The 14,407-nt window shown below is 44.3% G+C and overlaps 1 protein-coding gene across 1 annotated transcript in view; it reads right to left on the reverse strand.

The window, feature by feature from the left end:
- Positions 1-4,392: 4,392 nt before the first annotated feature.
- The window catches only part of NUP155 (nucleoporin 155), a 75,036-nt gene continuing 65,021 nt past the window's right edge, over positions 4,393-14,407 (reverse strand). The window contains exons 33-35 of the mRNA XM_040338505.1: positions 9,831-9,967; positions 7,264-7,370; positions 4,393-5,136 (exon numbers count right to left, since the gene is read on the reverse strand). Coding sequence (XP_040194439.1) covers positions 4,995-5,136; positions 7,264-7,370; positions 9,831-9,967 — 386 coding nt within the window. The 3' untranslated portion in view covers positions 4,393-4,994. The remainder of the gene's footprint in view (positions 5,137-7,263; positions 7,371-9,830; positions 9,968-14,407) is intronic.

The raw sequence follows: 14,407 nt of genomic DNA on the forward strand, positions 1-14,407 counted from the left end.
ATGCAAGTTGTTGGGAAACGCGTCGACTCTACTGCTGCCATGCACATTTCTACTTTGATGTCCTTTTTTATTCAACCAACTGTGTTTTTAAGCGGTATTAAACATTCCATGTTTGTACGGAATCACACTATGTGCCTTTCATTTTCCTTCATGTACCCTGGGTATGGTTTAAATTTTCCATGAGCCATCTCCAAGCTGTTGATACCTCCCTCATCTGTTATCAAGTGAAGACTTCATTGTTTCCTGTTGATCGCATATCTGGTGTTTGCTGGTACATCTTCTCATCTACATATCTAAAGCCTCATTGACCCTTTGAGCTTATGCTCACTTCGGTTCAATCTATCTGGTAAGCCTCCTCCTCTGGTGGCAGGTATTATCACTACAAGATTAGTTCATTATGAATCACCGTGGGTTTGCAATAACTACTGTTGGAATTGGTTTATTCATCTATCAAGTTCACGTTTATTCATATGGACTTACACTTTTGTACACAGTATTATTGATGTTAGATTTAGACAGACAATCAGTGTCTCTTTTTTTATCATTTATCAGTTTATTAATTTATTGGGTTTATGAGAACCTCACAAACTTATATTTGTTTACACTGTTTCAATTGGTGTTGGATACAGACAATCAGTGCCTGTTCATCATTCTATTAGCGCTACATTTTTTGTATTTTGATGTGCACAACAAAATTTGTCCATCAGTGTGCCCTTAACAAAATATGCCCATCGGTGCGCACATTAAAAATATACCCATCAGCATGCCCCTTAAAATAAAATTTGTGAATCAGAGTGCCTCGTAACATAAAAAAAGGTGCCCATCAGCCTGATTTAACAAAATATACCCAGCAGTGTGCACAAAAAAGAAAAAAATATACTCAGTGATCAGTACATGTGGCCCACATACCTTGCATGCAGGAGGGCACAACTGAAATAACCAATGGGCGGAAGCTGCAAGATTGCAAGGACTGGGGAACTGGGCGGTATCGGGGCGGGGCACACATTTGACATCACGACCCTACTTGCAAGGAAAGCCAAGAGCAGCAGGGGCGGGGCACACATGACATCACGGCCCATGTCAACTCCAAGACCTGCGGTGAGGAGCAAGGGGCGGGCACGCGCACAAGCAGCGTCACTGGTTGCTGGGGAAACCCGCGGTCCCAGTAAACCAGCGCTGACATTTACAATTACACTGGTGGTCTGGCAGACCTGGGAAAAGCGTCACTCGGGCTGGACTTGGACCGCCATTTAGTGACGGCTGGCCTAGTCTATAAGAAGATTGCCAAGACCCTAAGACTGAGTTGCAGCACGGTGGCCAAGACCATACAGTGGTTTAACAGGTAAGGTTCCATTCAGAACAGGCCTCGCCATGGTCAACCAAAGAAGTTGAGTGTACGTGCTCAGCATCATATCTAGAGGTGTCTTTGGGAAACATATGAGTGCTGCGAGCATTGCAGCAGAGATTGAAGGGGTGGGGTCAGCCTGTCAGTGCTCAGACCATACGCCGCACACTGCATCAAATTGTTCTGCAGGGCTGTCATCGCAGAGGGAAGCCTCTTCTAAAGATGATGCACAAGAAATACCACAGTTTGCTAAAGATAAGTAGACTAAGGACATGGATTTCTGGGACCATGTCCTGTGGTCTGATGAGACCAAGATAAACTTATTTGGTTCAGATGGTGTCAAACGTGTGTGGCGGCAACCAGGTGAGGAGTACAAAGACAAGTGTGTCTTGCATGGTGGTAGAAGTGTCATGGCCTGGGGCAGCATGAGTGCTGCCGTCACTGGGGAGCTACAGTTCATTGATGCTAGGTTCACACGATTACCATGCCGTTTCCCACAGGCAGTTCACAGTGCCTTCTGCGTACCGCAGCAGAACAGCGTACCTTCTGCGTACCGCAGTTAATGATACCCCCAGCTCGGTTCACAGATGACAGGAATCGCATCACATAGGTGCTACATATTTTTGTAAAAAAAAGAAGAAAAATCTCAATAAGTGTCTTGATTGGCTTACACACGTTATGGCGTCTAAAAATTATGTTACATACACTTGAATTTTTTCTTAAATTTGTTTATTATTTATACTAGTCATGGCGGCGATCAGTAACTTGTAGCAGGCAGTTTGACACTTTGTGGAGACCAGTGACACTAATACAGTGATCAGTGCTAAAGATTTACTAGGTCATCGTACTAATGACTCTGGCTGGAAAGGGGTTAAACATCTAGGGCAGGGATATGCAATTAGCGGATCTCCAGCTGTTGCAAAACTACAAGTCCCATCATGCTTCTGCCTCTGAGTGTTATGCTTGTGGCTGTCAGAGTCTTGCTATGCCTCATGGGATTTGTAGTTCTGCAACATCTGGAGGTCCGCTAATTGCATATCCCCGATCTAGGGCAATCAAAAGGGTTAAATGTTGCCTAACCAGTGTTTGTGTGTACTGTGAGGTAGAGCTGCATGATTAATCGTCAAGAATCGTTATCGCAATTTCTTCCCGTTGCGATCCTGACAAAAGTATTTCCCGATCTTTTGTATGCAGGGAATTCTCTCAGATGTCAAAAGTCTGGGCAGTCTGCCAAGTTTCACAACATTATTTATCAGTGGAACATTAAGTTGAAACATTGTAACAATTTGTCTTTTACATCAAAGGAATAGACTTCTGTATGTAAATTAGGAAATTTTAACCACTTAAAACACCAAACCTTTTTCTGACATTTGTTGTTTTCAAGTTAAAAATCATTTTTTTTTGCCAGAAAATTACTTGGAACCCCAAACGTATATATATATATATATATATATATAAACTCTTTTTTTTTTTTTAGTAAGAGCCTAGAGCAGGGGTAGGCAATCTTGGCCCTCCAGCTGTGGTGAAACTACAAGTCCCATGAGACATTGCAAGACCCAGACAATCATAGGTATGACTCCTAGAGGCAGAGGCCCGATGGGATTTGTAGTTTCAAAACAGCTGGAATGCAGAGGTTGCCTACCCCTGCCCTAGAGAATAAAATGGTGGTTGCAATATTTTAGGTCACACTGTATTTGCACAGCGGTCTTTCAAATGCATTTTTCTGGAAGAAATTACTTTATTGAATATAAAAAAAAAAAGCAAACAAGTAAAGTTAACCCAAATTTTTTTTGTACAATGTAAAAGATTTTACGCCCCAAGAGTCGTGATCTTTATTCTAAGGAAAAAAAAAATCACGATTCGCATTTTGGCTATAATTGTGCAGCTCTACTGTGAGGGTGCTTCTCACTAAGGGCTGTGCCGGTTCTCATTTTCAGCTTTGCAGGTAAACAAAAAGCCGGCACATGCCTGCTGAGAGGACAGAGTTCTGCATCATTTACATATCCTCCTCACCGATCAGCGGGTGCCAGCCATCATCCATTGGCAAATCACAGCATAGCTGGCACACCCCTTAACCCGGAAGAGCATAATCATGCAATCATCAATTCTGCACAGCCAGACCGCACTGTAGCAGTGAAGCTACAGTACGTGCTCGGCAAGGGGCTAAGCAGATGTTTTGACATGGAGATGCACCAAATGTGAGTTGCCAATTGTCTTGCTTAATAAAATATTTTCATACTACTGCACATATTTTAGTGCTTTCTGCTGTCCTGTTTTCTTTCTCCAGAGATTACTTCAAGCTCACGAGGAGCAGTCCTAAAAGCGTGCAGTGTGTTACTTATTATTTATGGACTCCTATACAAAAGGACTTATATGTTTTTGCTGATTAAACCATTTGGCTGTGTTTGTTACCGTTTTTTCCTCTTTTGTATGGGTAGGCACCTCCACAGCGCATTTGTTTTATGTTCTGCAATAATTGTGATCTTTTACATCTGCCTGGAGTTCAGATTCAAGTTATTTTATTTTTAAATAACAAACATGTTATACCTGCCTCCTCTGTAGTTGGTTTTGCACTGAGCAGCCCTGATCCTCCTCTTTTTGCCCCCCCCCCCCCTATATCGGTGCTCCGGCCCCACCCTCCTGCCAAGGTGCCCCACAGCAAGCAGATTGCAATGGGGGCACTCAAGCTGGCAAGCTCCCGACTCCTGGCTGTGCGTTCTTTTACACACGGAGCTGTGGTTCAGCTCCACCCCCTCTGTCTCCTGATTGGCTTTTGGCAGCAGCGGGAACCATTGAGCCAATCAGGAGTGCGAGTCTCTGGAGAGCAAAGGCTCTCTTGCACATCGCTGGATCGAGAGGGGGCTGTGGGTGGGGGTTTTACCTTCATGGAAACAGTTTTTTTTTTTACCTTCATGCAAAGAATGCATGAAGGTAAAAATAAAAAAAGTTGTGCCTTTACAACCACTTTAAATTAGACAGAAGTAATCCAAACAGTAAAGGAGAATAGAAAAAACAGGAAAAATAAGTTATACCAGAAAAGGGGAAAATTATAGATTTACATACATGAAACATGTATATTTTATATTTTGTAAACACTTGAATAAAAGTGAATCCAGCAATTATAACAAAGTTTAGTAAAATTATTTATAGAATTGTCAACATTATCAGCAGGATTCCAAATGAACAGAGCCGTGCTTTGATCCGACACAGTTTATGAAGATTTTATGCGCACAATTCTGAAAAATGACAATGCTTCTGTTCACCAGTGTCTGGGGTACAGCCGGTGCTTTGGTTTGCACAAATGAGAACAGTTATTGGTGTAATAAAATAAAAATATGTTGGCCGTGTTCCTGCCTAATGTACAACTGTTGGTAAAAAGCACCAGGGCAAAATGGGCACCCCCCCACCCACTGCTTCATATTTGAAGAATAAAGAGCATTTATTCCAAGGACATACAAACCCCACTCTGTACTGTACTACACCAGCTGGGGTTAGCATTGAGATTTGATAAACATTAGAGGCACACACAATTCTGTCCAAAGGCAGGAGACAGCTGCAGATTAATCCCTGTTCAAGTGCTTATTGGCTTCCCACCGACTTCTATTCAGTTCATAGTTGCTGTCTGGAAGAGATCTAGTTAAAACCTTGCTCAAGAAGCTAATCTTTCTAGTTTAGCTTGTAATGATTTGAAGTTCCCAATTCGTATCTGTACTGCAGGGGTCGGGTCCATGGACTGGAGCTCAACTAGATAGCAAGCAATGGCATCCAGGCAAATGGTGTTGAACCTCCGTCTAAAGAAGAGACAAAATACATTGTGTTACGAAACAAATGAATACAGTAATAAAATTGTACTTTGGTTTAACTTCTTCCTGCCTGCAACTTGCATGTAACTAATATTCTGATAGTCAGTGGTGACAAGGGCATTCAGAGACAGCCAGGATGGAAAGCCATTAACCACACATATTGTCACTTGGTGGGTCCCATATACAATACATTAAAGCAGGGGTGCCCAATCTTTTGAAGAGCGAGGGCCACTTAAAGCGGTAGTTCACCCTCACTGACATGATTTTACCATCGAGACAGGCATTGTAGCGCGAGCTACAGTATGCCTGTCCCGATTTTTTTACCCCCGTACTCACTGTGTACTCGTACATTATAGATTTCGGCTCCCGCGGGGAATGGGCGTGCCTATGGAGAGGGAGGATGATTGACGGCCGGCCCTGGCACGTCACTCTCCCCGAAGACAGCCGGAGTAGGTCTCGGCTCTTCACGGCGCCTGCGCACAGGCTATGCGCAGGCGCCGTGAAGAGCCAAGCCTATTTCGGCTATTTCCGGAGAAGCGTGACGCGCCAGAGCCGGCCGTCAATCATCCTCCGTCTCCATAGGCACGCCCATTCCCCGAGGGGAGTCGGTATCTTGGATGTACGAGTAAACGGTGAGTACGGGGAAAAAAAAAATCGGGACAGGCATACTGTAGCTCGCGCTACAATGCCTGATTTTATGGTAGAACAAAAATATTTTTTTTTTTGGGGTTTATAGGGTGAACCCCCGCTTTAAGCAACTTGGTAACCATTCGCGGGCCACAATGACTGGAGCGGGCGGATGACAGGTCACGGCTACTCTATAGGCCCTCCGATCCGCCCAGATGAAAGGGGAAGAATTCCCTTCTGTTTTTCGGATTGGAGGTAGGTGGGCGTAAACGGAGATCTGTCGCTATAGCCGCTATAGCGGTGAATTGAGGGTCCTATTTGGTCAGGCTGATCATGTGAAAGGGGCCTAAGACTGCTTTCACACTGATGTGCTGCGGTTTACCCACACTGCGGGTGCAGCGTAGTGCACCTGTGTCTATCCTGCTGGTTAGCTGAACTTTGCCATAGACTTCACCTGTGGCAAAAGCCAGTGCTGTAGAAGAAGCATTGGCTTATGGTGCTCCGCAGCCACTTTCTTCCTCTACCACCAGCTTTATTCACAACACTGATGCTGTGGTATGACGGGTCGTCAACCTGCAAACTAGACTTGCCAACCCACCATTCCAGAGCAGGAAGTCACGGGCCTCATCAGAGGGCTCCGCGGGCCACATCAGAGGGCTCCGCGGGCCACATCAGAGGGCTCCGCGGGCCACACCTGCATTAAAGTATGTGTGGATGCTGGCTCTTAATCTGTCACATGACAGCTCCGAGCTCCACTGACCGCTAAGGGTTCACATAACAAGTATTTATCTTGCAGATGTAGCTTAACCACTTGCCCTTCGGAACCAGGTCACTGAGAGGCAGCAGCACACCCCCTGCAGGCGGAAGAGCCGGATCATGTATACATACACGTGATCCAGCGCACAGCTGCCGCCCTGTAGCAGTAAAAGTGCTATAGGGTGGTCAGAAAGAAGTAAAAAGACGCCATAGTTCATCTGTTTATTACTACAATTGTCAGATATAATTGCAGTATATTTTGTGTGTTTCACTGCGCTTAGGATTCCAAAATTCGCCCATAGTGTTAATATTTCAGTTGACACCTTAAAAATCCCAAACATTGTTTTTCCCATTTATTTGCATAAGGGATGTGGTGTCCTTGAGTTCCACATTCATCGGTAGTTATCCTACATATTTAGTCAGAGTTATAGCACGCAAGATACTGAAGCAAGCAAAATACTGCTACATTTTGCACGGCCGTCCAGGAATCAATGATCGTTTGTCATAAAAAGGCTAAAGTAATTGAAAAAAAGCAAAAGAAGCACTTGGCATAACAGTTTTTCTTGGAATGAATCCGGGATATTTCAAATTGTATCAATGTTTTGCCCACTTCCACACTCTCGAGCAATATTACATGTATTCCAGATTCCTTTTTGACAGCGGGCCATCATTGACAAACTGCCATGGCCATAACTACCCCCAGTGAATCCCCCAAGAAGGTATTGTCCTCACCTTTCATAGTTTGGCACTTTGCTGGGGTCTTGTACATATCCAGACAGCAGGATGTGAATACAGTCTAAGAGGTGTAAGGGCTTCTTTATTCTATTCCAAAATGGGTCCTAAAAAAATAAAAAAAATAATAGGCTTATCACAATACCACAACACATGCAACATGCAGAGATCTATTTAGCACAGAAAGCAATGCAATGTGCTCCTGACCTTGATCAAGCTTACACAATTCACTTTTTCCAGTATGCAATTCAACTGGAGGGGGCCCTTTAGGCTCCATGCACACTGGTCTAAAAAAACAAACACACAAAACAGTGCTCCTGGCAGAAAAAAACGATCATATAGAGAGCATTTTTTTGTAGGGAGTTTAGACAAGTTCAGGAGAGTTTGGCGTTTTTTTCTGCCAGTAAACTGCCATCAGAAACGCTAACTAGAAAAGTTTTTTTTTTCCAACTGCCTCTAAACATTGAGCTTTAAACATGCCTGTAATCGTCCTAATGTGCATGGATACATAGGATAACATTGAGCTGCTTCTACAGACAGAACACAAAACTCCTGTAGTAGCAGCGATATTTAAAGCGGAGGTTCGCCGGTAAAATGCTCTTTTTACCCTTAGATGGATGCTCATTTAGTCTAGGGGAATCGGCTAGTTGTTTTAAAATCCAAGCAGTACTTACCATGGTAGAGGGCGATCTTCTCCGCCACTTCCGGGTATGGGCTGCAGGACTGGGCGTTCCTTCTTGATTGACAGGCTTCCGAAAGTCGCATCCATCGCGTCACGATTTTCCGAAAGTAGCCGAATGTTGGTACGCAGGCGCAGTATAGAGCCGCACCGACGTTCGGCTTCTTTCGGCTACTCGTGACGCGATGGATGCGACCGTCGGAAGCCTGTCAATCAAGAAGGAACGCCCAGTCCCGAAGACCCATACCCGGAAGTGGCGGAGAAGATCGCTCTCTACAACGGTAAGTAATGCTCGGATTTTAAAACTAGCCGATTCCCCTAGACTAAATGAGCATCCATCTAAGGGTAAAAGAGCAAAAGCAGCATTTATGAGTGAACTCCCGCTTTAAGCCAGTGTTCATGGAGCCTCAGAGTGCTGTATCTAAACCAGCAAGTAATCACACATAATCCTAAGGCCCCTTTCACACTGGGGTGGGGTCGGCGGTAAAGTGTCGCTATTTTTAGTGCAGCTTTACCGTTTTCACTAGCGGCTGAAAAAGGGATAAACCATTAACCATTTGCTGGCGGTTAAGCCGTCTGCCCATTAATTTCAATGGGCAGGAGCGGTGGAGAAGCAGTGTATACACCGCTCCAAAGAAGCTGCTTGCAGAAGTTTGTTTTAATGGCCTGCCAGGGCATTGTCTCCGTGTAAAGGCCCTCATGTTTTCACACCAAGACTGCAGGGAAGCCGTTTTTCAGGCACTTTACAGGTGCTATTTTTAGCCCAAAAGCACCTGAAAAACGCCTCGGTGTGAAAGGGATCTTAAACATACTAGGACTGAAGACGTGGCTTGGATAAGATTGCAAAACAAGTTCAGTTGAATTTGACGATTATTGCTAGATGTGCCAAAGCATATCTATCTGGTTTGAAAACACCATGAAGTGGAGTGTTGTGGGGCTTTTTCAGATCTAACCAAACATGCTCATATAGTACATCAGAATACAGAAACAAAAAAAGTAGAACAGTACTGCAGAGGATAAACCATCACATGCGAATAAGGATGAAAAAAAAAAAAAAAAATAAGCAAGGAGTATATTTTTTTTCTTGAATATGAAGCAAGGGTGTATATAAACGGCCTTCAATACACCACTCAGCGCCAATGGAAAACAAAATTGCTATTCAAAAACCAGATAACACAATCAAGTGTTAATGTGGAGGAAAAGGATGGACAGTAATACTTAAATATAAAAGACAATCCCTTTAAAAAATCCCTTTAAAAGAGAAAATAAAATCTAAGCTGTGGTTTAAAATAAATAGAAAATTAAAAGAAAGAGGTATAAAATTGCTAGAAAACAGATCCACGAGGTGGATCAGGAATTTCTCGGTGGAAGGTGCACGCCGTCTATTTCACTAGGATTACCTATGGACACTTTTCTTAATTTCCGCACTTGATCATTCATCCAAAACTATTATTGTGGAGTTGGCCATATATTATTGACACTAATAATTCACCAACATTAGCGCTGTTTTGGTATAGGACTGGCACAGTTGGACTGTTTTCTACCAATTTTATACCTTTTTCTTTCTTGTTTGCTCAGCTTGACAGGCCCCCTTTCTCTGCCGCCCCCCAACACAGAACTACGGGAGTGCGACTGTATTCAGATGTCCACATTGCTGCCTCGTGACATGGACACTTTGTCACAAGGTAGGTGACCAGTTGGCCCTAAAGACTAACGGCAGCATTGTGAAATTACAATGAGGTGTGGCCACAAGATCGGTTAGCAGTAGATAGTGCAGTGATGAATAACCGATCTCCTAGAAAAGGCACTAGTGAGGGGCATAGAAGCTTCCAACGTTGCCCAGAGGTGGGCTTTAAGATAAACATTCAATACCCCTTCCCATACTTACCCTTGCTTTAAACAAATGGTTATAAACTTCAAGTAATCTGGGGATTGTCACATCAATTTCCTGCATTGTTTGAGTTACATAGCCCACATCCCAGTGCAACGTACACACTTGTTGTTCCAGGTACTGAACTAAAAATTCTTCAAAGAAAAAAAAGAAAAAGAAAAGAGGGTTAAATAAGCACAAAAACGAAAGTACACAAAATCAAAATACTATATCTAGGAGCTTTAAGGTAGAACACCAGGTAAACAGCTACTGTAAGGCCTGGTTCACACCTATTGCAGGTTGCAGTTTGCATATTCCAGATGCATTTTGCGTTTTTTAATACTCGTTTTTGATCCATTAAAGTCTATGGGACCAGAAACAAAAAAAAAAAAAAAAAACCCTGGTCCTTTTCATTAAAATGCATTTTATGGAAAGGGTCAGGGACTTTCTTCTGGTTTGTGAACGTGACCCATAGGAAACCATGTTAAATGAACTGTAGTGTGTTTCTGTAAAACTGAAAACGCACAAACAAAATGCATAGGTGTGAACCAATCCTAATTACACAGATGAAATACATATATTACAGATGTTATACCTGACGAAAGATTAATATTTATGTCCATCTAGACCTGACATATACATGGCCCTGCCAGATTTTACAGCTGGACTTTGGTGGCTTGATTTTTCTATGTTACACAGTTACATGTACAGGGAGCACAGTAGAAATTCTCTCACTTAGGCCCGGTACACATTGGTGGGACATACGCTCTGACTTTGGGAGCATCTGTCGAATGACGTGCATTAATCAAATGGTTCCCTATGAGAGCCATCTTAACAGGTCTGACTTTGAAAAAGGTTTCTGCACTACTTTGGTCTGACTTAGGCACGATTTCAACTCATTGATTTGAATGTAGGTCAGATCCAAGTCTGATCATTCTCTTAACTGATCTGACTAAGGATCTTTGAGGAGGGAAACCCCATGCTTAAAAAAAAAAAAAAAAGGCATTGGCTCCCTCAAGACCATACTAGACCCTTGCCTTTTTTTGGTGTGGGGTTCCTCTCAAAATCCATACCAGACCCTTCTTGGGGGAGGAACCCACACATTTTTTTAAATCGTGGGGTGGGGTTCCTTCTTCAAGATTACTACCAGACTCAAAGGGCCTGGTATAGTCGGATCCTGTCCATTGAAGTCGCATGGAAAATGGACATGAAGTCGTAGGGCAAAGTTGGATTCAGTGTGAACCTGGCCTTACTGCAACATTCTAAGACTTAAGCAAAAGTTTTCAACCAGTTAGCTGGATAAGTGGGTTCAAAGTGAACGTTTTTGCAAGTTTAGGCATTTTTAAAACCCAAGGCTGGTAGAAACAACAGGCCATATTTCAGAGTGGTGCGCCATGCTTCAATAAAGACCAAAACAATCTCCTATAATTTGGAAACAGCAGGAGAGGATTCCTCACGGGTAAGTTCATCAATCGAGGTCCAGAGCAACTCAGATTTGGAAAGATAGTCTCTAACTGTGATGGCTTAGAACTTGCCAAGGCTGTGGGAAAAATCAGATAAAGAATCTGCTGGAGAAAGCAGGCAACATGCTTGGGTCATCTGTGTTTAGTCTGCAAATAACGGGGGGAGCCCACCTCATTGTCCTTCCCTCCACCTCTCTGTCTGGACAAGGCCATGGCTTGCTGCTAGTCTGTAGGCTCTTATACCCTTCCGGTACTGGCCCCCAGCTGAGAAGAATGTAGGCACAAGCCAAACACTAAAGTGGCATTCAACCCCTGATAAGATGTCCGCAATACCTGCTGTGTCCTGTAAGCTGCATCATGCGGGTGCTAAATCCTGTGGAATCATTGGCTGTATGGAGCTGCAGGAGCCACACATGCTTGTGCCCCAGGGAACTGGCAACGACACATTAGCAGAACACGCATATGCCTGACCCTTTTGAACACTGCTACTGTCAACAGCCCTATAACAATCTTTAGTCATCATAGAAGGTGCCGCCTGCAGGACCTTCCAGTACTCAACTTACCCCGAGGGATAACTGTCCTAGACCCGCAGAGCGAGTTCATCTAGTACATTGTGCCCAGGTGATCACTGCCCACAGGATCCAGCACCGACAGGCAGTGTTAGAAGCTGTCCCTGTTCTTGCATGCAGGGTCCATGTATAATCCCCTCTGGGTCTGCTGGCCAAAGCAACCAATAAGGATAAAGCCCACCTCTGTCTCATCAGGTGTGCTAGTAATAGGCTATGAATTAGAAGATCTAAGCCCTGGTTCACACTGGGCTGCGGGAGTGAAGCCGTGCGAGTTCAGCTGAACTCGCACGATTTCACTCCCGCCGGCAGTCCCGTTTTCGGCCGCGATTTAAGAGACATCTGTGCAGGTTTCTGCACATATGTCAATGTAAATCACGGCCAGAAATCGCAAAAAGTAGTACAGGAACTACTTTTTGAAATCGGTGTAGCGCCGCAGATGCGGCGTCGCACCGATTAGGGCGGTGTCATTGCCGACAAATGCCGCCGATTTGAGATGCAATTTCACATGTGAAATCGCATCTCAAATCGAAGCAAAACGTACCCAGTGTGAACCTGGGCTAAGTCACAAAATAAATCTTCAGGAAGACACAGTTACATCATCTAAGGACGCTAACTAAAAAAAAAAAAAAGGGAGCCTTAGCTGAGCTGGAAGAGGTTATGCCTGGAAAGGGATGCCCGCTTTTTTTTTTTGGGCTAGTGTTTATTCACCTGTAGGTGGCAGCATAAAAAGTATAACATAAGTATTTGTAAATATAAAGTTCTGTGCCCAGTGATGTCTGCTTTATGGCCCTTTCACACCTGCGGATCGTATGTCCGTATTTCATCCATCCGTTTTCGGATGAAATACAGCCATACATGTATCCCTATGGGATTGCGGATGTCAGCGGATGAACATCCGATCTCATCGGTCCCTCCTATGATCCGTTTCTGTAGACGAAGAAAATCCTATTTTTCCAATCCGTATCGGATGAACACGGACAGACGGTCCGTGTTCATCCGATCCCCCCATAGAGGAGATCTGACAAGGCGGTCCCTGTCATCTGCCGGCTCAGCGGGGGATCAACGGAACGATCCCCACTGAACAAGTGGATGATAAATGTACGGATCCTCACAGAATCCGTACATGTGAAAGGGCCCCAATAGTGTATTTTTTTTACTGAACACTTGCGCTTGATATACCGTTGCTCTAATATCACATGACATAAAAAAAAAAAAAAAAAGGGAACCATCATTTTATTCTAAGGCCCCTTTCACACTGGGGCGGGAGGCGCGGTGGCGGTATAGCGACACTAAACTGTCGAAATTGTCGTGGGATTCGGCAGCCAGCGGTGCGGTGTTAACTCTTACTAGCAGCCGATAAAGGGTTATTACAGCCCACAATGCGCCTCTACAGAGGCGCATTGCGGGCGGTATTACCGCGGTTTCCCATTGTTTTAAATGGGAAGGAGCGGTATACATATCGCTCATCTCACCGCTCCAAAGATGCTGCTTGCAGGAGATTTTTTTTCTCTCCTGCCAGAGCATCGCCTCAGTGTGAAAGCCCTGGCTGGGCAGGAGTTGGGGGAAGGCTGGGCAGGAGTTTTCAGGCGGTATTTAGGCGCTATTTTTAGTGCTGTACCACCTGAAAAACTCCTCAGTGTGAAAGCGGTCTAAAGGGTCTCTGGTATTAGAAAATATATGTTTGGGGTTTAACTAATCTTCAGGCCTAAAACGATTATTTTAACATGTGTGCAAAAAACTGCTCTAGCAGCAAAAAGAGTATTTTTTTATAAACATACTTGTGTTGGAGGAAGGCAAGCTTATTATAAAAAGGTAAAAGTCAGAATCAAAGAAAGTGAACTCTAGATTTCTGAAATGACACCTTACCTAGCATCGGTAACCATGTCTGAAATAAAAATACTGGCTTCTCTTGTTGACTTTGGAAGGTGCAGTCTACAGAAATGCATTGGCAGCTGATCCGTTTTTTTTTTGGGGGGGGGGGGGGGACCCTGTGCCTACCCCATCTCGTGCTTCAGGCAGCGACGGTGTCCCTCCGGGCTGCAAGTGGGCGCTTTCTAGGTTCCCCTGCATCTACTTCCTCCTCCACCTGGTGGCCAATCCAATTGGATCTCCTTTCGGTGGATCGGGCGACGGTTCTCATGACCCGTTTCTTGATTAGCCAGGAGGAGAATCAGTTTTACAATAGTGAATATTCATTTGCTATTGTCACACAACTGGGTGGGCTTCGGGCACAGTGCCCCGAGTCCACCCTTTTTTGAAGCCTATTAGAGCCCCTGGCTCTAATCACGTGCAAAAAAAAAGCCCCCAAGGGAATCCATGTGTCCGATGCCCTACATGTAGATCAGATGGATTGGGGGCGGCGCCCACGCGCCCCTAATGGATGGGCAGCCACTGTAGTGATGTCATTCTGAACCCGGCTTTGCATTTACAAGAAAATCTAAAAAGTCAACTCATTGCCCTACAGGCAATATGTTAATCCCAATATGTTCACTTTAAAGTGGCCCTAAATCTACAAACTGCTTTAAGCCACAGGAATGTTAGTCATTCATCGCGGTGATGGAAC

The sequence above is a fragment of the Rana temporaria genome, chromosome 1 (genome assembly GCF_905171775.1).
Source record: "Rana temporaria chromosome 1, aRanTem1.1, whole genome shotgun sequence".
In the NCBI taxonomy this organism is placed as follows: Eukaryota; Metazoa; Chordata; class Amphibia; order Anura; family Ranidae; genus Rana; species Rana temporaria.